The sequence below is a fragment of the Haliaeetus albicilla genome, chromosome 26 (assembly GCF_947461875.1).
Source record: "Haliaeetus albicilla chromosome 26, bHalAlb1.1, whole genome shotgun sequence".
Classification (NCBI taxonomy): Eukaryota; Metazoa; Chordata; class Aves; order Accipitriformes; family Accipitridae; genus Haliaeetus; species Haliaeetus albicilla.
The window spans coordinates 7,447,243-7,470,174 of NC_091508.1; the positions used below are offsets into that span (position 1 = coordinate 7,447,243).

General features: G+C 42.7%; 1 protein-coding gene across 2 annotated transcripts in view; it reads right to left on the bottom strand.

Annotated features, from left to right (window-relative positions):
• Positions 1–1,865: 1,865 nt before the first annotated feature.
• Positions 1,866–22,932, bottom strand: part of LZTR1 (leucine zipper like post translational regulator 1) — a 38,158-nt gene continuing 17,091 nt past the window's right edge. For both annotated transcript variants that reach the window (XM_069771681.1, XM_069771682.1), the window contains 11 exons: positions 16,571–16,681; positions 15,662–15,754; positions 14,614–14,709; positions 13,373–13,556; positions 11,371–11,540; positions 9,332–9,488; positions 8,014–8,140; positions 6,763–6,912; positions 6,444–6,549; positions 5,516–5,596; positions 1,866–2,674 (listed from right to left, as the gene is read on the bottom strand). In XM_069771681.1, the coding sequence (XP_069627782.1) occupies positions 2,558–2,674; positions 5,516–5,596; positions 6,444–6,549; positions 6,763–6,912; positions 8,014–8,140; positions 9,332–9,488; positions 11,371–11,540; positions 13,373–13,556; positions 14,614–14,709; positions 15,662–15,754; positions 16,571–16,681 (1,392 nt within the window). In that variant the 3' untranslated portion in view covers positions 1,866–2,557. The remainder of the gene's footprint in view (positions 2,675–5,515; positions 5,597–6,443; positions 6,550–6,762; positions 6,913–8,013; positions 8,141–9,331; positions 9,489–11,370; positions 11,541–13,372; positions 13,557–14,613; positions 14,710–15,661; positions 15,755–16,570; positions 16,682–22,932) is intronic.

The following is a 22,932-nucleotide window of genomic DNA, read 5'->3' on the forward strand; positions in this document are numbered from 1 at the left end:
AACGCCAGTAACCTGCTGGCCATAAAGGCCCCCGAGGCCACCGTCCCAAAAGGATGCTCTGAAGTGGCAATAACAAGAACACCCAATGGCCTCAGAAAGCTCAAATAAACCCCACTGCATGTGCTGGCCCTGCTGCCAGGTCTGTGGCAGTAGCTCCTCCAACACCAGCTGCAACTGCCAGTCCTCCAGTCCTGTGATCCCTTAGGAAACCCAGGGGTGCCCTATGGGGCTGGCAAGGCTGTCCCTTTTGGACCCTGCATCCACCTGACCCTATAGGCCTGGCCCATTTCCCCCCGAACAGCCCTGGCACTTCTCTTCCCTCCTTCTCCCGAGACCCAGCCCAGGCCCACAGGGCCAAACCGCACAGGGACCCACCACAGCCCCCACTGTGCTCCCAGGTGCAGGGGGGGACAGCTCAGGCCCCTGCTGGACAGGTCCCTGTCTCCTCTCTTGGAGGGGTGCACAGTCCTAGCACACTGCACAACAGCAGCCCAGAGGCAAATCATGACAACGTAACAGTGCCATAGACCGCAATTTTTCAGACAATAAATCTCACTGACGCAATGCAACTCTGACCGAGCACTACGGTCACTAGAGCCGGGACTAAGCCAAAACCATCTCCAAAGCAAGGACGCCCACAGTGCCCCAGCTCAGAGGGTACAGAGGCTGCACACTCCCTTGCAGATGGGCTCAGGGGTAAGCTCCAAACACCAAACAGTTCGAGAAAATGGAGTCAAAGGGGCTGGTTATGGCATGGTTGCAATCAGGCTGTTCTTCCTTACTGGGAACAAGGCTGCACATGTTTGGGAAATGGGTGTCCTCTAGCGGATTCAGCATTGCTGAAAATAACTTGTAGTATTCTTACAAGTTGTAGCGTATAAACTTTCTCCATTTGCAGATCTTCTGGTTTCCCAGGGAACGTGCAGACTGTTGGTACAATTAACATGACCTCCAACAAGAGACTTCATTACCTGTGAGGCATCTGGAAATAATCCCTCTGGTTGAAAATGAGCCCTTGGCTCTGATGCCTCTGCCACCTCTGGTCTGACTCACCTGAGCAAGCCATCAGCTGCAAGACAGATCGAGTGGTCCCTAAAGCACCTCCCTTGTATTAAATGAAATCACAGATTCTCCGTTTCACAGAGACTGCAAGGCCCTCAGCATACTGAAGCATGCACATGCACGCCATGCTACAGGATGCTGAACAGGAGCTCACAACTCGTACTGCACCAGGAACACTTTACTGGCCTGAATTAAAAATTATGGCCGCAAGACTGGAAACACAGGAGCTGGGCAGCTGTGCTTCTCAGGAAGGATCTTCCACGGCTCCAGCTCAAGCCAGCTCTTGCCATTCCTGAGAGCCAAGCAGAAAGCAGCACCACATCAGCACTGCCTTCTGCTTCACCTCTGCGAACCAGTGCAGCTTAAGGCAGGACAAGATTTTGATTCTCAGCTTCTGTGTCACTCTCTCCTCTGGGCTGCCTTGGTGGCTCTCAGCAGGACTGGGGAGCAGTTCTGATACTTCACGAACACCAGCTGATCTCTGATGCTCCCCAACCAAGCTGCATCATTCAGCAGCCAGCAAGAGGTAAAGCTCCTCTCCCCTCTGCAGTGTGGGAAGCATCCAGCGCAGCGGGGAGCTGGGGAGCTGCAACCGGGAGGGAACAGCAGCTGCTTCTGAACTGGCTGGGAAGGGCGCTCTGCCTTCATTCACCTTCCTGCAAAGGCAATGACTAACGAAGACACTTCAGCATAAAATTAGTAACAAGATGTAGCACACTTATTTTTAACAAAGTGACCTTCATCAAGCTCGGAGCTCTTCTTGCTTAATTTTTTCCAAAATGAAAGCCAAGTCAATCATGAAATGCCAGGAGAAGATGTTAACTCTTTATTAATAAATTGATTTAGAAAAGCTTAGCAAGACAGGATTAATGGATTTGATGGTCAGAAAGGACCCTGTAATCTTCTAGTCTGACCTGCTGCAGAGCACAGGTCTGGACTTCCCACAGCCCACCAATCCAGGCAGTTGCAAGAGGGCTTATCTTTTAATCCATGCCATGGAGTCTCTGAAAAGTCACTACATTCTGGTCCAACGGTCAGCCTCACTGCAAACACCATGCTCTCTGTTTCCAGTTTTGTTTTATCTGACTTCTCCTTACAGCCCCTGGCTGTGTCAGCTCAAGTTCTTTAAATAGTATTCTTTATTGTGTTTCAAAGTATTAATGATTCTCTTACTCATGACTGCTTTCTTTTACAGTATAAAAGTAATAACGGGCTTGATTCTGAACTTAGTTACTCCCCAAACCATGTGGAATAAATTCTTTCCTGTAATGGTTTCAATTTTACAGTTGCGTAACAGAGACCAAACCCTTCTCCACAAAGGTACAAACCGAGCAAATCCACGGGAGAGCAAGTCAGCTGTCCATGCTTCTCTGGGCCGCCTGTTACATTGCGTAGATACTCTGAACAGCTCAGTGTAGAATGGTAAAAAAGAGAGGCAGCTGTAAAATTCTAGTTTTTTTGAGGAACAAATGAGAAGTTCGATTACCAAAGCATGTCATATGTCTGAGCCCAGCTCTGCGCACTGCTTGTCTGATATGTGGTTAGCTAATGACTCTATGATGTCAAGAAGGAGTAGCTGACTTAGGGAGCGGAGATTTGGCAACTTGGAGACCTTCAAGGAAAAGAAAAACACAACAGAAAAAACAGAAAGAAATTAAAACCCTCCCCAAATCATAGCTGATGTATCACTGTTTTACCCCTGCCACCCCATGTGAAACAGGCAGGTCAGGCAAGTCAAAGGCTGGGCATGTATGGTGTGAAATCACAGTCGTGGAGCTGGGCTGCAGAGGATGGCCCACGGGGCCTCCAGTCATGACTTCCTGCGCTTATAACCCAATTTCAGACTGCTGCATGGAGGGGATGGGAATGGAGAACAGCAGAAATGCTGACCCCAGCACTGCCTCTCTGAGAAAGGAGTGTAATTACTGTTTATATTGACAACTCTACTGCTAATGGATGCCAATTAAGCACTCTCCTGAAAGCAAAGTTGGGGACCAGCACAGCCCTGAACTTGAAGTCTGTGTGTTTCTACTGAGAACACAACTTAGGACCTGATCTCTTCACTCCTGTGTGCTCCTAAGGAAGGGTTGTGCTTAGTGTCCCTGCTGATTTTGCTGGCATGCCTCCTGCAGTCAAAGCAGGTCACTGGAGCACTAGCCAACAAAAATCATCACCATGTCAGATATATGAGAATCTACAACAAACTTTATGCTCTTAGACTGTTCAGAAGCTCAACTGTTATCAAAAAGGAGCTCTACACATTCCTTCCTTCTCCACAACCTCATAGTAACGAGCCAGTAATCCTTCTTTCTAGTTATTAACATACATGCCCAGCCTTGAAGGCAGACTCTGCCTAAAAGCCTGTCCTCTTACCCAACCTGTATTAACTGATCTAATAAAATATCATCACCTCATTCTAAGAAGCTTGACTGTGATAAAGAATAAAGATGTCCCAAGCATATTTTGAAACCCAGGAAAGAAATAGCTGAGTACACTTTCAGAAAGAGCTCAGGACGTGCTTGAAGTAATAACCCCAAAATAAGGGTCCGCGAGGACTGGAAGGGAAAGAGACCCCCATAACACTGGTGGGAATCCTGCCCCTGCACTAAGGCACGCACTGCGGAGGAACAGATCAGGGTGTCAGTACGAATGCTTCAGAACAGCAGTTTTATTAGGGCTTTTGCACAATACTGACACACAAAAGCCTAAAAACACATTGCCCAAACTAAGGAACCTCTGGGAACAGCTCTTCAATTAATGTTCTCACTGTGGGGAAAACTCCTTAACAGTCCGAATCAAGAACAGCATTAATCAAAACTAGAAGAACAGGAGATCCCAACGGCCATACACCCGGCCTGTCTAAGCCCTGATGACCCACCGGACTTGTGCAGCTAGAACAAATCACCCTTCAGAGCCTGTGGCTTGCCAGGGAGCAGAATGGCAAGCATTTGTGCCCAGCCACACATAGAGTCACCCAGTGCTGGGCCAAAAATCACACACTGAAACCTCTCAGGCCAAAGAAAAACATTGCATAATTAAGATTTCTTAGTGCACATCTGCTTGACAGTCTTCCAGCCACATTTTGATGAAAACTGTTTTAACAGTCAACAGTTTAAATATAAAACATTTCTACATATTCTGGTTAGTGGAGTACAATTGAGTAACTCCCTCCAGTTCAAATCTCTTTTTCTGAAATGTTGCAATGTTCATTTCCCCCCAGTATGTTCTGGTGAGAATCGTGCCAACCTGTTTGTCTTCCTGTGGCCTCCACTGGGAAGTTGAGACCATGAGATTTCAGCTCTCGGGGACTGCAATGCATTGACCCCAAACCCCAGGAGGTGTCCCAACCACCAGGCTATCCTGTAACCCGCAGTGGGACCATTCTCCATCCCCTGCTGAAGCTGGGCCACTCTGCAGGATTCATGAGGCCAGAAGAAGATACGTTAAGATCAAGGCAGGGGCTGTAACCTCATGCTGGGGACTATCCATTGGGAGTGCGATTCCTGGATGCTAGCTCCACTTTCAAAGCTTTTTATGCATTTTCAGTTATTTCTGAATGTAAAATGCATCATGCTTGGGCAACTTAGGCATTTAATAAAGAACCCAAATACCTCCCTCTGTCTCATCTCTAGATACAAACTGGACTTAGCAGTGCTTTCCTTACCCATAGGCAGCAGCAGGAGAATTGTGAGCTTAAATATATAAAGAGAGCGAGCTACCTGAATACTAACTAGGGAATTATTATCAATCAGTGTGCAGCATCCAGAAATCCCAATTCCTATGATTTACGTACCAATTTCAACAATGCTAATAAGTTGTGCAATGAACTGGTGACATGCTGGGAAACTTTCATGGAGGGATCATATTTCATAGGAACAACTAAACGACAATACCCTTGTTCTCTTGAGTGAGGACAGAAATATCAGCACATCAGGCTCTTGACCTTTCCTATCATTAATGCATCATCCCACATATCAAAACATGGAAACTACAGAAAGCCCAGCCAGGACACAGTAATTTACCTTTTGAGCACATGACAATATAACATCTATGACAGAGAATACTTCAAGAGAAATCTGAACAGCACATTCGTAACTGCTAGTGAAAGAGAGATTTGTGCCCGCAATACATAACAAACATCTTGATATACACATGAGAACCCAACGATGGCATGGCACAAAATTAGCAGCTGGAACAAGTGGAAATGGAAGCAATTCTGGGTAACTTCTGTTTTGGAAGGTCTTCACATTTCCAGACTAGGCTGTTCTAGTCTTTATTTTTGGTGTGAAAAGTATGCCTAGCGGACTTGTCAGTGAGTGTCAGTAACACGCAGCCAGCTCTCAGCTGTCTCACATGAGAAAGAATGAAATGGATTCCTGTATTAATGTGTCTTTAACCAACGCAGTGAAAGAGGACAGCAGCTCTCAAAAGCCCCAGAAAAGATGCAACCAACCTTGGTGAACTGGTGAACAATGATGTGCAGGCAGTGCCTCTTCATGTCCAGGGCTTGGGTCTTGTCAGCTGCCTCTAAAATCTAGAGCAAAAGCAACAATGTGATTTTCCTTCTGCATAGCTCAGATGTACAGTGCACAAACACTGTTCTGACTCAGAGGAGGCAATTCCTCTGAGCTAGGGAAACATCTCAATTTTTCATTACAAAGCTGAATCTTTTCTGAACTATTCAAAAATAAGCCTTGGATTTAAAATGTATGGAGTCCTCAGGAGATAACCAGTAGGAAACTGCAGATCTGTTTCAGAGCCAGGTTCCCTGACGTGCCCCAGTGAGACTGGCAAGAGCCAAAAGCAGTTAACACTAGAAATGATTCTGCTCGTGTTGCAGAGGATTTGGTCTGCCTACCTAGTAGATGGCATTGTAGGCCCTCTTATCACAGAATATTTTTTTGTTAGCTTAAACTTCATTGCCAGATCCTGTCAGCATTACTGATAAAACAAGACTGATGTCACCTGCACATCACTGTTTGCCCTGGTACAAACAACTCCAAACCCTTCTCCGGTAGACGAGTGCTCAGCGGCACATGGTACATCTTAAAAAGACCTTTAGAAACACTGGTCTACAATGGGGGATGAGGAGTTCAAGAGGAACATCCTGTTGGCTAGTTGAGCCATATCTGCTAAACACTTCAGCACAGGAGCACTAGTGACACAAAAAGCAGATAAGGAAGCAAAGCTGCTGAAGGCTGCACTCCTACCTATGTGTTAAACCACACAGGACCACTATTAAAAGGGTTTGTGCAGTCTCAGTGGATGTCAGTTTGGAAGCAACTCAGTGAACCTGGCACTGGGGGTACCCACTTGACTAGACCCTTTGGCTTTCCTGTATCTCAGTCCAGCGACTACTCAAAGTGCTTGAGGACAGTTACCTGGAGTACATTCTCCACTGTGACATTCATTTCTAAATTCTGCTTACAATAGGCTTGTAGTCTGTTGTTGGAGAAGCCGTAATAGTAAGGTGCAGCAAAGAGATAGCTATTAATCTCATTAAGGAAAAAAAGGTAAAGCAAAGGTAATGGCACCGATTGTAAATGCAGGTCAATGACAGAAGTTAAAATGGAGTGCCTGTTAATGCGACCCTGACAATAATCCTCCCAAGTTGTGCCTGGCAATCTAGAGCAAAAGGAAGGTGAGCTGCTGTACATACACTTTAGACAGATGCTTCAATTACTTTAGATTTAAGGATACAGGGAGTCTTCAGGAGGCATGTTTACTTCTCCATAATAAATGTATCTAAGCATAGATTCAAATGCTTGCTTGCTGGGAACCATTTCACCTATAGAAATATTCACTTGCCCATCTTCCGGCATAAAGGAACGGAACATGGCTTCAAAGTAACTGGAAAAGGAAATAAAACTAATTTAACACGTTCTGCAGACAGATGGTTTAACGCAGTATTGTTCAAAGGCTGCTGTTAAGCACTGCAGCTTTCAAAGAAGCAAATTCAGGTGACAACCTGGGCAAAAACACTGCTAAGTTATTGTTTCATATATGTCTGCCTGTGAGAGAACTCCAAATATAATCCCCCCAATTTTCATCAGCACTACCTGAAATTTGTCTCTTTTTCTAGAAAATTAGGACACATGGTGCTTTGATTTTCATCTAATTTGCATAAGACACAGTAGAGAGCTTAAAGCATTATGAATTTCCTTGGTATCTACAGGCTGCCAATCATGCAGGGCTGTTTTAAGAGCTGTGAAATGCTTCTGGTAAAATACCTCGGTAACTAATACTGAATATTATTACTGGGACTGGAAAAAAATTGTGACAGTATTTGAAATAGAAATTTGATGTGAACACTTAAGGTTTGGCAGAACACAAAGGTGCAGGTACACAGAACACACAAGCGAAGGAGAAACCCACTTCACCCACATACTGAGGAGGGATAATAGTACCCATCTTCAGAAGGGTGAACTACTTGCCTCTGCAACAAAGCATGGGAACAATCTAGTCTCTGTTATGCACCATTTTTTGTTACGCTTATTCATACCCAGTCTTAAATATCAGCAAGTGAGAAAGAGATTCAAGTTTCATGTGATTCAAAATGGATGTTCACCATCAGAAGACTCTTTCTGACCTCAGTGGACATCTGTTGCTTTCCACTTCACTGAAACCGCCTTATGTTTTACACCCTTTTTCCCTTCCTGTGATTTTACAAATTCTTTGTCTTGCAGTGCAGCTTCTTACACATCCTCTAGAGAATCTCTACAGTTTTAATTTCCTCCTACCTTTCCCTGCTGGGTATCAAATTGACAAAAAATATTTAATCACCGTTGCTTAAAGGCTTATTACACTCATTGAGCAAAGCTGCATCTTACACTTCATGGGGATACAAAGTTCCTCCCTGCCTTCTAAAAAATGCAAGCTGACCCACAGATTGCACAGCACTACATTTTACACATACAGTATTTGTTACAGTTTTAGTAAACAGCAACTCACCTGGAGCGGGCTGCTAGGATTGCTTTATGGGCTGGCCGTGGGTGGCCATCTAAGAGAAGGATGATATCACAGAATTCAGTCCCGGCTCCTTCTAGGTAAGCCTTCATGTCCTGAATTAAAGATGTTCCTGAAAGTTAAGGTAATGAAATAGTTAAAGACATGATAGTTCCAGGTGAGCAGGTACTACCAAACTAATATATGGCCAAGCCATAGCTCCAGCCCCTCTTGCCTTAGGGACCCTTGAGGTGAGTTTGAGGTAGGCCCTTCCTCATAATCCTGGAGCAAAATGAGCTTCATCCTTCCCCATCACAATCCATTACCTACTGCCCATCCCAGGAACAAACCTGGCAGCTCTGCTTTCAAACTGCTGACAGCAAACACTGGCAGTGGCTGTGCTGAAAGGTGTTCTCTATAGATAAAGAAATCTGACTTTTCCCCACCCTTTTCTTTTCATTATTTCCAACCACCAGGAATATAAAATTTCGTTTCTTCATGAAAAAGCTTTCCCAAATCCTCAATAAAGGCTTCTTTTATCCAACATTTTAATTAACCTTTTAAAATATACAATAACTGCAAAATAGAGCACACACAAGTCTGATCCAAATTCACTCATAATTTCAAAGTTCATCTTTCAATTTTTTGATGTTTGGGTATCTTGTACCATTCCAGCTCTGGATACAGAAGCTGGCTATGCCATCTTCCTGGACAGTGCATGGTGCACCTCTCTTCTCCCTGGGACAAATGCCAGCCAAAGGCTTTCTACTTGACCTTCCAGGACTGGCTTCCCCATCTTTCTCTCCAGTCCCCAATTATTTTTGTGCAGTATTCCAAATCAACACTGGCAATGCCTCTGAACTTTGTGGCCTCAGCAAATTTCACTGTTACATTCCTTTTCTTGTGTGTCAGGCTGATAAAATCTTGAATAAGACTAGTCCTGGATCAGTCCTTGATGAATTCTGTAATAGAATTGTAAATCAAATCTTCTCCTTCCAGCACAATCACAGAATGAAAATGAAAGGCATGACCATTAGTGCAGGTTATTTATCTTCTCAAAGAATCAGGATATTTTATTGCAAGAAGAACACAACTATATTTAACATGACCTCTCGTGTATTTTGATGGGGATACTGTTCTGATTGAAGCTCACTGGAAAAAGAACGGGCATGCCCTGTCTTAGTCTGGGAAACAGCCTAAGTGCAGTTATACCAACTGGACAATCAGTGGTCTGCAGTGGTCTACTTCCTACGCTGTTTGCTAGACTAAACAAACCATTAGCAATGCAAAAATAGCACAACTAATTATAAAGCATAAAAGTTACCAATGTCAAGTGGCTGATCGGAATGTGTTCGAACAGGAGGTTGCTGTTTTCTCCGTACAATCTCCACTATGAGGGATGAAGAAAGATGCTCAAATTCCTTCATCATTATTACCTGATTAAAATGTGATTCCTTCACCACAAAGTTCAGGCAATGTTCCTTAAAAAAACCCAATATTAATTAAAAAATTATGGTTTACTGTATGAAGTCACCCTCCAGCATCACATAAATGTTACCATGTCACACATGTAAACAGCCATCCTTTTCTTATGACCCTCCACCTGGATCCTGCAGCTGAAACTATCAAACAATGACCTCTTTTTTAGGTGACCACTTAGGCTCCTACTTGAACAGGAAATTCAGGACAATTCTAAGCATCTAGAAAAACATGACTAAGAAATAATAACAAGGAAAAGATTGTCTCCCATCTAGCTGCTCTGAAGCTTTCTAAAACAGGAATCTCGGGAGATGCCAAAAACCTCACGGAGCTAACCAAGATTGGTTGCTATCTCATAATAATTCTTTATACAATTAGATACAGAAGTTAATTAGAAGGGTGAAGAGACCTTAACTCTTAACACTATCCTTTAAGAGTACAGATATTTTGCAGGACTTCCTTGTGTGGATTCTGCCTTAACCTTTTCTGTAAAGGCTGCGAACAGCCTGAAAGAGCTCTTGTAGGTTCTTGTATGACAAACTTGCTAGAAAAATCAATGTGGTGGAAAGGTGACAAATGAACCAGACCTAATGCTAAACAGTTAAAGTGACAAAAAACGGCACGCTGTTTGCCAGTGTGATCCAAGGTTTTCCCTCAGGACTCCTGAATAAGCAAAAAATATAATCTATACCAGCTCACCATAAGGTGAGTAAAAAATTCACCCAAAGAATAATTACTACTGACCATTTTCTGCAAGTTATTTCACCTGGGATCCAAAGGGATCTGTTGAGGACCCATCTGTGAAATGTTTTGAACAGTCACTAGGATGCCAGAAAGAGCAGCCTTCTGCAGATGGCACCTACCCACGAGGACTAACACGCACTTGAGAAGACAGGATGCCAACTCAGGGTGATCCTGACCAAATGGAGTTGTGTGGAAGAGCCCCTGTGTGGTAGCTGAGGCAGGTGGAGGTAGCTGGCTAATCTGAAATTATTGGCACTAGATCCACAATGCTGAGATATTTGCTTGAGCTTCTGGGCAGCTAATGGCATCATGGTCCTACACACCAAAGGCTGTGCCAGCATTTACATACTTGCTGCTGACTCTGCTGTTGTCCTCCTGGATGCTTTTCCTTTGCCCAAATCTAGTGCATAAAGAGTGCCTGAGGAAGTGCTGGTGCATACTGGTTTCTCTAGCCTCCCTCTGCTTGCAATTGTCAGCTATATGGCCAACTGATGGGCACAGGCTGCTCAAACAGGCATTGCATGATCTTGCACTGACTCTTGGACTTGGGGTGGAGGATTGTCTTCTCTGCAGCTTTACGCAGAACTGGCTCTGGCTGCTGTTGGTGGGAACCAGACCATCACAGTAAATCCTGGTCTGAAGCCTGGGGGTATTGACTCTACCATGACTTTCAGCAAATGCCTAGAAGCCCTTGACCCACTACACAGAGACGGAGAATCGCGAAAACATTTTTTTTTTTCAGTAGAGTGTTTTTCAGATCAAAGGCATGAGAACAGAATTTAGTTTTTTCATCAGACCAGGTGAAAGAACCTGTTTGCAGTCTCCATATAAAACACTGGGACCAGAAAATGGACTGGTTCCATCTTGCTACAGTGAGAGTGAATTGATGAAGAGCCAAAGTCACTCTGCCCTTTACATCCTGCAGGGCAGATATGCAAAAAATATCAAACACTTAGTGAAAAAAACCTACATAATATTCATGAGCAACTGCAGGACAATCCACACTAACATATACTCAAGCAACTATAATTATAGGAAAGAACTGAATTTGCAACAGCTGATAGCTTTTGCAAAACTTTAATTACATAAATATTCTTTTTTTATTTCTTATCAGTTACCCTGTATGCAAAATGTGATTACCTTTAGCTGATCCAGCTGAAGCTTGTTAGCATTTTCACACACAATAAGCACATTCTGCAGATCTACAGATGCTTCAATATATTGAAGGCAGAGCTGTTCGAGTCGAGAGAGCTTGAAGTTTAAGGCTAGTTTGTATACATCCATAATAAGTAACACATCCTGCACATGACCTGAAATTACGAGAAAGAAAAACGCTGGAGAGCTCACAGAACAAAAAGAGGAAGCCTTCTCAAAGTAGGGTTCTTTTTACATCAACCCGAGCATTTGGAATGGTAGAATGTGCAGGAACTGGAAGATTGTTATGGAGAAAAAAATTCCATTGCTGGTTAGACAAATCTGAATTGATACTAAAAAAGGAGTTTCAAAATTGAGGCATGAAATAGCAACCCCAAAAGATTTTTTGGACAAAGATTTTGTGACAATCTGGATCACTATTTTCTAACACCCTCAAAACAAAGTGAAGTCTCTAAAAACACTGACAAGCTCCGAAGCAGCCCAATTTTCCAAAGTGCTGCTAACAGCTATGTCGAAGTCCTTGGGTTTTTTGCAGTATTAGCAACCAGCTCCCTGATTTTGACAGACCCTTATGAAGGCACTCCGTGCTTGTGCACGTACAGATCTGAGGCTGGTCTATAACAGAGGAATGAAGTAAGAGAGGGGCAGTGGGAACCCTCACAGCCACTGCAATGGGGCTACAGGGACACCAACTCAAGGAATAATCCTCCACAGCCTTTGCTCTCCTCACAGGAGATCTCTGGCCATCTGCTGTAACTACTTTTTGGATAGAGAAAAGCCTTCTCGCATGTCACGTGCCTTCCCTGTGTCTAATCAGAAAATCCCATTTGATAAGCATGCTCAATTCTATTAGCTCAGCCTCTGGATGGATCCCCAAGGTGCTGCTCTCTGAACTGAGAGGAGCAACTAGGAATACAAATGGTCAGGACAGGGCCATTGGAGGATCCCAGCAGAAGGGTAAGCTGCAGGCAGAACATTTGATGGGCTGGGGGAAGGGTAGCTGGCTGCCTAAGAAGCCTGTAACAAAGGGAAGAGCTCAGTATAATAATCCTTTCCTTGGTCTGATCCTGTCCTGAAGTGAGCATGCTGAGGATCAGTGAATCGGCTGAGAGCGGGCTCTGGCAATATCAGCAGACACCAATGAGAAGGCTCCCTTGTCCCCATTAATTAGGCTTGCTCTCAGGCAGGCCACCTCGCCGGGAAAGCTGTGGGACAGCTGCATACAAATCATTATTTTCCTGAGAATTATCTTTTATAGAAAGGAAAGATCCTGGACTGAAACTGAGGCAAAGCTTTCAGCATTAGGATAGATGTACCTCACTTTACCTGACTGTGCCACGCAGCTGCGGCTTCCTCAGCCCCACCAGCTGGAGTCCCCCCTGGGTATCCAGTCTGACTCCCACAGCCCAACAGACCTCATCACTCAAACATGGCCATGAGTTAGATTTGCTGTGTGGGAGCTGAGAGATCTCTGGCTATTATCTCCCAGCCTACAAGTATTTTTAACTCAGGGATCTTCAATGAATGTATCAAATGGATTTTTCCTTTCTTGAGGCATTCCTTTGGATTGGCATTTTGAAGAGATGATAAATACTGGCTTGCTCTGCCTTTCTGTGTGGGCTCAGTTTGCAACGGATCAAAACAATACCAGAAAAAGGAAATAAGCCAACCCAGGATACATGGTCCTTCCAGGCAGGCTACAGTAATGTTCAAAATACTATGAAATTTTTGTTTGTTTGGTTGGTTTTTTTTACACCTTTTGGAATGATCAAGAACCTACTTTTCCTTGATGTTTGAAAAGAATTAGGAAAAAACAAAGCGCTGATAGTATGCTTTGATAGAAATCTGCTTTTTTTTAAAATCTCAGGTAAGTAATTAAGAGCTTAGAGCAGGATTGATCATCTGCAAATGCTTGATCCTGCTCTGTATCAAAATAAATGTTTGCTCCCCAGTCGCTAGTATTTTTTTTTTTATCCTGCTGTCCTACCTTTGCGAGGGTATTTTATTTTATCTGTATACAGAAACTGCATGAGCACCTCGAAGGGTTGCGCCTCAGCCTCTCGGATGGGCACTTGCAGTAGTGGCTGCAGGCGGCACAACTTGACATTCCCACCAATCCCATCCTTCTGACATGTCGCATGTCCCTCGTCTTCAATATCTTGCTTTGATTTCTAATGAGAGTGAAAAAACACTCAAACATGGCAACAAGGCTGTGTTAGCTCACACACATTACTATCAAACCAAAGGAAAGATCATTCTCATGACTGCACATTCTTCAAGACCCAAGATCTCTTTTATCTTCAAGATAACAAGGAATTCATATGCCTTAGACTTACTGTTCCATATTCTGTGACAAACGTGGATCACAACAAATGTGAGCTCCTGGATAAAGCTCAAAAGCAGGAACTCAGAAAAAGGGAGGAATGAATTCCACTGAGCTCACATTTCTGCCCTCAGCAGGAACATCATCTCTCCTTGGAGAAGGAAGATGTAGGAACAGGTTCCACAGACCCCTGCCTTGCAAAGTCAGAGCTCAAAGTGCTGCACAGAAGCATTTTAAGCCAGTCTGTTACTTTCAAGTTCCACTTTGACAGCCTTTCCCCACAGCCTTTTCCAGTGAAGATGGAGGGCTGTGGGACGGCAAAGCAATTAACTAAGGGGCAATGAGGCATCCATATGTCTTACTGCAGGTTGTGTGCTACCACTTCCTCAAGAGCAATAAGTGTTTGCTGCTGAAAAGCTGTAAGCAGTTAAAATTAATAGACAATGAACCAGAGGCACCAGACCTTCAACTCTGGAAAAAGTCAGTAAATACTAAAGTGAAGAGAACACAGCCAGCCTCAAAACCTTAACACTGCCTTCCCTCTAATCTGTCTAATCTGGCAGGCTATCCCCAATGACATGCAGCTTTTACCATCCCCAGAAGGAGGGGTACGCATACCTCCTCAGGGGTTTTAGATTAGAACTTAGACAGCTATGAGAGCTCCCAAGAACCATACCGCCAAATCCAGATAACTGGATTAACTTTGGCTCCTCCATGTTACACTAGCCTATGTTAATACTAATTATTGTCTTTAGTTTACTTGCTCAAGAGCACCTTAGCATCAGATGCTGCTCTGGTCCTACATCTGTCTCAGCAGATACTATTTTTTTCCTGACAACATTATTTCCGAAACTGGGCAGAATAAGCACTACCTTGCCATAAGATTACTCTTCCAAAATACTCACCTGTTTCAACCTCTCCCTTGCCTGTATGATTTTCTTTTTCAGCCACTTGCAGCGAGCTGTAACAATTGCAGTATGCCCTCGGACTCGTTCTTCCTTCTGTCAAAGGCAAAGGAAGAATACATTTTAAACTTTTATTCCCAAATCACGTCATGGTGGCAGATGGCAGAAGTTGTAAAAACCTGGGCTGAACTCCAGGTTACTATACCTATAGTTTAAGTTAGAATCAAAGGCAACCTTGCATCTGCTCTGCACATACAGATGAAATTCAACATCTATTTTCCCTAAAGGCTAATGGCAAACACCATTTGGAAACAGTCTTTGTTACATTCACTGAGTGGAAGCTGTTGCGTAGGTTCAGTGTCACAGGCGTTACTTCTTATTGTTGCATCTGATTTTCAGTTTAATTTTCTCTTTTCAAAACAACAGTGTGTTTTTTTGCTATTGTTCTTCATAATCTACTTCATCTCTTGTTGAGGATCTGTTATCTGATCTCTGCAAAGCGTTTTATAACTTTTTTTTGCAAAATGAATGCAGGTAAGTTCAAATTTCTCATGTTTTTCTTCAGAAAACATGTTCTTTTTAAAATTTTGTAATTGTTTTCATTACTACAGAATCATTCCCCTGTGCTGCTTTTTCTCATTCTATTTTATTTCAGTAATTAAAAATGGGTCTTGAAATGACACATGGATCTGCAAACCCCTAACCCACTCTTTCCAGGAGGCAGTTGGAACCTCGGAGTACAAAGGTCATTAGTATCATTTTCATATTGCAACTATATATAATGTGCTCTGATAAATTCAGGTTATGTCTCAGTAATGCACAGATCTTCTCAGTTTAGAAGTTTCTTCTCCTTTGCAGCTTTAGAAATTCATCTGGATTAGTGTAACTTACTAAACCAGACAGACATAATTTTCACCAGTGTTGCTGCTCTTAAAACTTCATTCCCAGGGTTTCTGGCACAATCATTGTACAATTTGCTTTTTCCCAGCAAACATGCTACACATGCAGTAACACCCCCGTTGGCAGCTTTTCAATAAATTCTACTCACCTCTCCCAAAACAAACTCCAAGTCACTGAACTGCCTGTTTTCCCATAGCCTTCCATAATCTTCATGTAGGGTGCATTTAGGGTAACAAGAAAACTAAAAAAATAAAACCCCACAGAAGACAGAATTCATTTCAAATGGCTATATCCAAAAGCACTGTAGTTACATATACTAGCACTGGATTTTCTTATTAGCTCAACCTCAGTATAGTATATAAAGCAGAAAATAACAAGCAAACCAAACACATGCAAGGGCTTCCTCTGTGGTGAGGGTAATGAAAGATAACAGTAACATGGAAGAATTATGTCTCACCACAACTTGCAGATTTCAGGATTTGGTGGCTAGGAGTCCCACCTGCCCTCAGGACTTGTCTGAGGGTCCCACGCAATAAAAATAACCTTGAGTGTAAGGAGGGATTTGACCTGGTGTGAGTATCTTGAAATTTAAAATTTAAAATTCCCATAGTTACTGCGGGGGTGGAAGTGGGAGTGCTGCACGAAGATAAAACTCCAATACAAAATGCTCTGGCCCAGGAACCCTGAACATGATAGTACATGAAGAGGAACAGTCAATTTTCAGTTAATCATCCTGGCAAATCCTGTCTGATACATTTTTCAATAATTTGTCAAAATAAGTTGTCATGACCTCTGTTAGGACTTTAGAAGGCACTGGAGAGCTTGGCCTTACCAAAATGTCTGTCCAGATAACATTTCTCAAGAGATTTTTAAATATACACATTAATCTTTGGCAGCTGAATCTGAAATGCAAAGGCTGCCTGCAGGAAGGATGCAAAACGAAAGCCATCAAGTTCACGATGAGCCAAACCAGAAACTCTGCTGCGTCTGGAGACAGAGCCAGAAGGATTCATGCAGAATTTGTGTGGATGTTTGAGTACATTTATCAGTGAATTACCTGGAACCTGTACATTTCTCCACTTCTAATGTTATTGTCCACTGTACCACCAAAGATGTACATAGCATCTGAGATAACAGCTGCAGCATGGAAGAGTCTCCCACTGGGTAACTAGGGAAAGAAAAGGACAAAATAGGTGAGGAAATAAATAAAAGACTTTTTTTTTTCTCCCAAGAAAAAGGACTTGCAAGAGATCAACATTGAGAAGGGAAAATCAATGTAGTCTGAAGTGACATGAAAGCTTGCATCCTAAGATTGACATTTATTATTTAGGATTGTTTCCTAGTGTATCTAGGACATACTTTCCAGTCATACTTAAAAACACCTATTCATTGCACCTTCTAATCAGAATGGTACGTACATAGGGCTCTACGTATCATGATAGTTACAAATTATATCATTTACCAAACTCAGACTCAGCACTAAGTTTTACATAGAAAAATAAAATGCACTTCTAGAAATAAACAGATTCTGCAAATGTGATCACTATGCAAACTCAGAGCTTGTGCTGAATATTACTGGGAACTTGAAAGGTAAACGAACATCTATCTCAGCAGGATATTGAACTCCAGGCTTGTAGATGCACGCCTTCCCCACAGCTTGCTGGGGCTGAACCATCTGGCTAACAAGCTCCTCCAACAATGCCAGATTCTGCACAGAAGCCCAAAGTTGGAGACATTTACAGAGCTGGCACCACGGAGTCAAGTCTCCTTTCTCCATCATGCCAGGTCCACAGAAAAAAAAGCCACTCCACACTGCATGAAGCCCCATCTATTTATAGGACTGAGGGATCGCACCATTCCATGCAACACACAGTTCACCTTGGAATTGCAAAATTGGATGATTTTTGAAGCGGGAAGGAGTCACTGCAAGTCAAAGCTGCCATGACCCTCCTGCACGGGACAGACCACATCATTTTTACCCGTTTCTTCTGAGGTTACACAAAAGGTATCTGATCAGATTAGCACATCTCACTGAGATGACTCATATAAAGTCTTCAAGTGGTGATAGTAACTTCTTTTTTTTTTTTTTTTCCTAGTTTGATCAGGCTTGTTTTGTCTTCCAGGCAGCAAATCTCATTAAATCTTTGCCTACGAAAAAAAAGTCCCTTGGTATAAGAAATCTTCTCTTCTTGTACATATTTATAGACACCACTCAAGTAAACTCAGACATGAAACAAGATTATGTTTATCTGGAGAGACATATTTTCCAGGAAACCATGCTGACTGGCATTTTTCATTACCACTGACTTATCCCTTTTACCACAGCATCACACAACGGTCTCATTTAGCTTGTTACTCACCAGACTTTCCATGACTTTTTCTTTTCTTCAAACTACAGCTTTTAAGGATACAATCCCCCATGCAATAACTAGGACCTGGTTTTTGGTTTTTTTTCTCAGATGTACAAACCACAGATTTGGTCACATTAAAATGCACATTTGCCTGTGCCAGTTTAACAAGCCATCTTGGCTAAACAAGATACCTTCTGTCTCCAGCATACTTCATGGATACTTTATCAAAGAAACTTTAAAGGTGGTGCTAATAAATACTGTGATGGGAAGATTATAGAATAATATTGATCTATTAGTACATTCCTGCTGGGCCCCTGTTTGATAACGCTCCAAAAGAGGATGAGATTACTGTCAAATATAATCTATTTTATATGGCCTCTATTTGTTCTTAGTAGTAATCCCATTAATTAAGATGTACTGACTGAAAAAAATCAAACATATTATAGTAGTTTAAAAATACATCAGTGACCTTTATCAACTGGACCTCCAACCTCATCCCAAAATATGGAGTTTGCTTGCCAAGACCTACTTCCACACAACTAGATGGGCTGATATTAGCTGTCTTTTAATATCTTCCTTACAACTAACTCTCCAACCAAAACAAAAAAACCCCAAACTATTCTGCCAGAGACCAAATGCAGGCCACCTGGTTTATACTTATTCAGGTAATTTTCCCTGTCTTCTTTTTTTAAAAAAATAATACTTTAGCTTTGTTTTTAATTGAAATAATTCTCAATATTCTCTCGTATTTGCTTTTAAAAGCAGCCATTGTATTTAACAACCACATTTTTTTCAATCAAAAAAACTTACAGCATTTTAACAATTGATGCCAGAAAGGAAATATGAATCATCTGAATATCTAAACAAGTAACACCATACTTGCTAGTCGCATCATATTTAACTCAAACGATCTGTAAGGAATGTTGTAACAATGATTTTTAATTTGTAATAGTTGGTACCAGAGTGGACAAGGAACCAGAACTTTGCCACTTACTAATAACTTAAGCAATCAACAACTCTACTTTTTAAATATACATACCACATTTTTAAAGTGAGTAGTAAGAGAAATGTAAAATATGAAAGGATAGCCCAGAAAAAGAAAGGCCATATACAGTTCATCAAAACATTGTGCAGCTGAGGGTTTCAGGGTATTTGTCTTGCTGAATCAGAATAGCAGAGTTCAAGCCAGCACAAACCCTCACATGGTGATGGCAACCTGGCCAAACAGTGAGATACCGATGCCACCTTCAAGGATAACAACGTTCTGCCCTCCCAGGACCAAGGCTTTGGCCAAAGAAAAACTCTGGCCCAGTGCAAACCAGGGCAGCTGGGTCCTCAAGAAGAAAATATTCAGGGCAAAAAGGTTAATAGAGCTCAGGAGCATAAACAGCTGGAGAGATATGCTGGGCTCCGCGTTCCTCATCCACCAATAGCAGATGCCAAAAGCCTGCCCTATCTTGAATTTTTTGTTGGGAGACCTCCCAAGCTGCCAAATCCAGCTGCTGGATACACTCAACCCAGGTAGAGTTTATAAGGAACAGACATGAAATAATATCTATTTTGCTAGCCCGGATGGTCAGAAATCCTCCCAGCATGGGATGCTGCGGAGGAAGAGTCCACGAGGAAATTCACAAAAACAGACACACAAAACTATGCCCTGCATGCCAAATTCAGCAGTCCAACACGGGAGGGTTGGAGTTACGTGGTCTTATTTTAAACACCAGAGGGAACAGTCATCGCTCTGCTCACCATCCATGGACCTGTATTTCACAGGACATGTGCTGGCAAAACCATGTGGTTTGCCCTGCCTAAGGCTGAGGTAATTCAGGTGGCTTATAACCTACCAGAAGAAATGAATCTGAGCTTCTTTTATGCAGATATTTATATATCTGTGTCTTCCTCGCTGTCCTGATTTTGGCTGGGATGGAGTTAATTTTCTTTCTAGTAGCTGGTATGTGTTATGTTTTGGATTTAGTATGAGAAGAATGTTGATAACACACTGATATTTTCAGTTGTAGCTAAGTAGTGTTTATACTAAGTCAAGGATTTTTCAGCTTCTCATGCCCAGCCAGCAAGAAGGCTGAAGGGGCACAAGAAGCTGGGAGGGGACACAGCCAGGACAGCTGACCCAAACTGGCCAAAGGGGTATTCCATACCAAGTGATGTCATGCCCAGTATATAAACTTGGGAGGAGTTGGCCTTGGGGGTGTGGATCACTGCTTGGAAACTAACTGGGCATCAGTCAGTGAGTGGCGAGCAACTGCACTGTGCATCACTTGTTTTGTATATTCCAATTCTTTTATTACTATTATTGTTATTTTATTATTATTATCATTATTATTTTCTTCCTTTCTGTCCTATTAAACTGTTCTTATCTCAACCCACAAGTTTTACTTTTTTTCCCCCTGATTCTCTCCCCCATCCCACTGGGTGGGGGGGAAGTGACTGGGCGGCTGCATGGTGCTCAGTTGCTGGCTGGGGTTAAACCACAACACTCACTACTGAGCAAAGTCTCATCCCTTGTACTAGTGCACACAGCCAAATCTGATTTGATAAAACCCCAAGAAGGTCAGTTCATGCAAAGGTGGGACAAGAATCACTGTCTACAATAGAGCAAACCTGTCTAAGACTTGAAAGGCACTACAGGATTGCAGCCACTGGATCACAATCCCTTGTCAGAGCCTAAGAGAGAGTACAGAAACCCCAATTTTCAACACACAATCACTCTACTACAAATAATTGTGTAGGTAGAAAAAGATGCACCATGTTTCTTCCTGTTTAAGCTACTCCTTCCTTGGTGCAATTTCAGCATTAATCACATCACCTCTTGTCCTACCCACCAGAACCACAGAAAAGAGCTTCTTTCCCTCCTTTCTGCAGTAACTGTTCCTGCGTTTCAAAATGTATGCTTCACCTCTCATCTTCCCTTCACTAGGCATCTCCAGCTCTTTCAGCTTTTCAATGGGGTCATGTTTGCTGATTGCTCTTACAGCTTTCCTAGGGATTCTCCTGATGGTCTGCATATTTGTACTCCATCCATCTGCACAAGTAAAGGATTATTACTAGTTGCAGTTTATTAGAACTGTCTTAGACAACAAATCTATCACTCAAATATACAGTGAATGACTCCTTGCTCACAACACTATAAGCCAAGGTTACCATTAGGAACTGCTGCTCTCAGAGAAACAAAGACAGTGTAGCGTGAACATGAAACTAAGCCTCTGTTTTGCAATATAACACATTTATCCTAATTTCCGTCTTTTACAAGCACAGTCTCATCAACTGTTCCACATCCTGCTTGTGACATGGGAATGTGTTGGTCAGCCTCATTTTACAGCTGGCAAAGAAGCTCAAAGAAATTGTTTTAATTTTCTGAGATCATAAAGAAAGACTACAGTAGACTAACAGCATGTGCACAGTTTGCAGGGTATCTTTCAGCTGCTGCTCTCGGTAAAATTTTAAGGTTATTCTGGTACTTTCTGCATTCTAAGTCCAGCTGCTAGGGCTCTGAATGCGGTATGGAGAAGTGCAGATTTCTGCTTAAGAGCTGCCAAGTAATGAACATACACTTCATGCTATGAATCTGTCAGGGCGTTTTTTTGGACAGTTTTCCTGAGATCTCCTCTTGCCCTCTTTTCTCCCAGTGTTTCACCTTGTCAAGTTCCAAAGTCCTGCTGGTAGTAGACCACTGTCCCTTCACAATCCCACAAAACTCTGTTTAGACTTCGCCATGTCCTAAATTGCTAAAAGTCAGCACTCTCTTCCTGCTGCTTACTGTTTCACTTGAAGCTAAAATCTCTCCAGTGTCATCCATGTTGGTCTATCCTTTGATCCTTACCCATTAGCTCCCAACTGGCTCACCACCCATCCCAAGGCAAAGCTCCAGGCACTCCTTCCCATGGAGCACAACCGCTTCTCCTCACCTTCCCAACCTTTCTGGTCATGTAAGCTATCTCACCATGTCCAACAGGGTCACGGCTCTGCAACTGTGCATGACCTTCTAATTCCCCCTGTCTCCTAAGCCACATGTGTTTGTGTAGAGGTAGCTGAGATGGGCTGTTTTCATGAGCGGAGAGCAAGAGCTTTGCCAGTTCCGTGGTCCACCAGACGCTTCCTCCCACACCTTCACTTCTCTTCAGATGATGGCAACCCTTCCCTGATGTACCTTAGTGTAAATATTCCAGATAACAGGGCAAGAACTGCACTCAAGATTATAGTGATAAACAGAGCCATTACACCATAGAGCCAGGCTTGTTAGGTATGCTTAACGATAAAGGCATACCAGCATACCTACTGGTCAAGTCCTCCTGATATAGTAACAACTCCTGCCTTAAGCCAGCACTGTGCAAACATAACTTGAGTCTGGCAGGTGAGATAATCTGTGCAAAACTATAGTTTTGATTTGCAATAACTGTAATTTCAGTAAGGGTTTCTGCTGGTGCAACTCCAGATAGTCATGTGCAAATCCAAAGGGCTATCATTCTTCTCACTCCCAGTGCGTAGGAGAATGCTAAAAATCACAGACTAAGATGCACTGTCAGCCTGAATGTATTTGTCAGCTCTAGATCCTATACTTACCTCTCAATCAGCATGATCTCCTTACTTTATTAGTAAAGCCTGACAAAAAGAATTTTAGATTCAATCCTGACACTTCTGATGATCCGGGCTGGCACCCCTCTCTGAGATACAATGCCCTGTTTCATCTGTTGAAGGTTTTCTCTTTAAGCTTAATGAGATTTGCAATCTGAGGCTCTTTTCAAGCTGGAATCTTTGCTTTCAAAAGCAGATCTCATCAGTCACCTTTGCTTTGCTTTCAGTATACCCTTCCACATTGCCAGCATGGTTTGAGCCGTCATTTCCAAAATTCAAGTATTCCAGAAGTCTTTTTTTTTTTTTTTTTTAGTTTTCCATTTCTTGTGCTCAAACTCACTCCATATCCTGTCTAGACAGCACGAATTGAGTTTGTCCTGTGATGCTCATCAGGGTTCTGATTTGGCTTACAAAGCTGTGCATTAGTGTTGCTTCTCCCTGTGCTAGAGCGCCTAGTAATCAATCATTCAAATAGTTG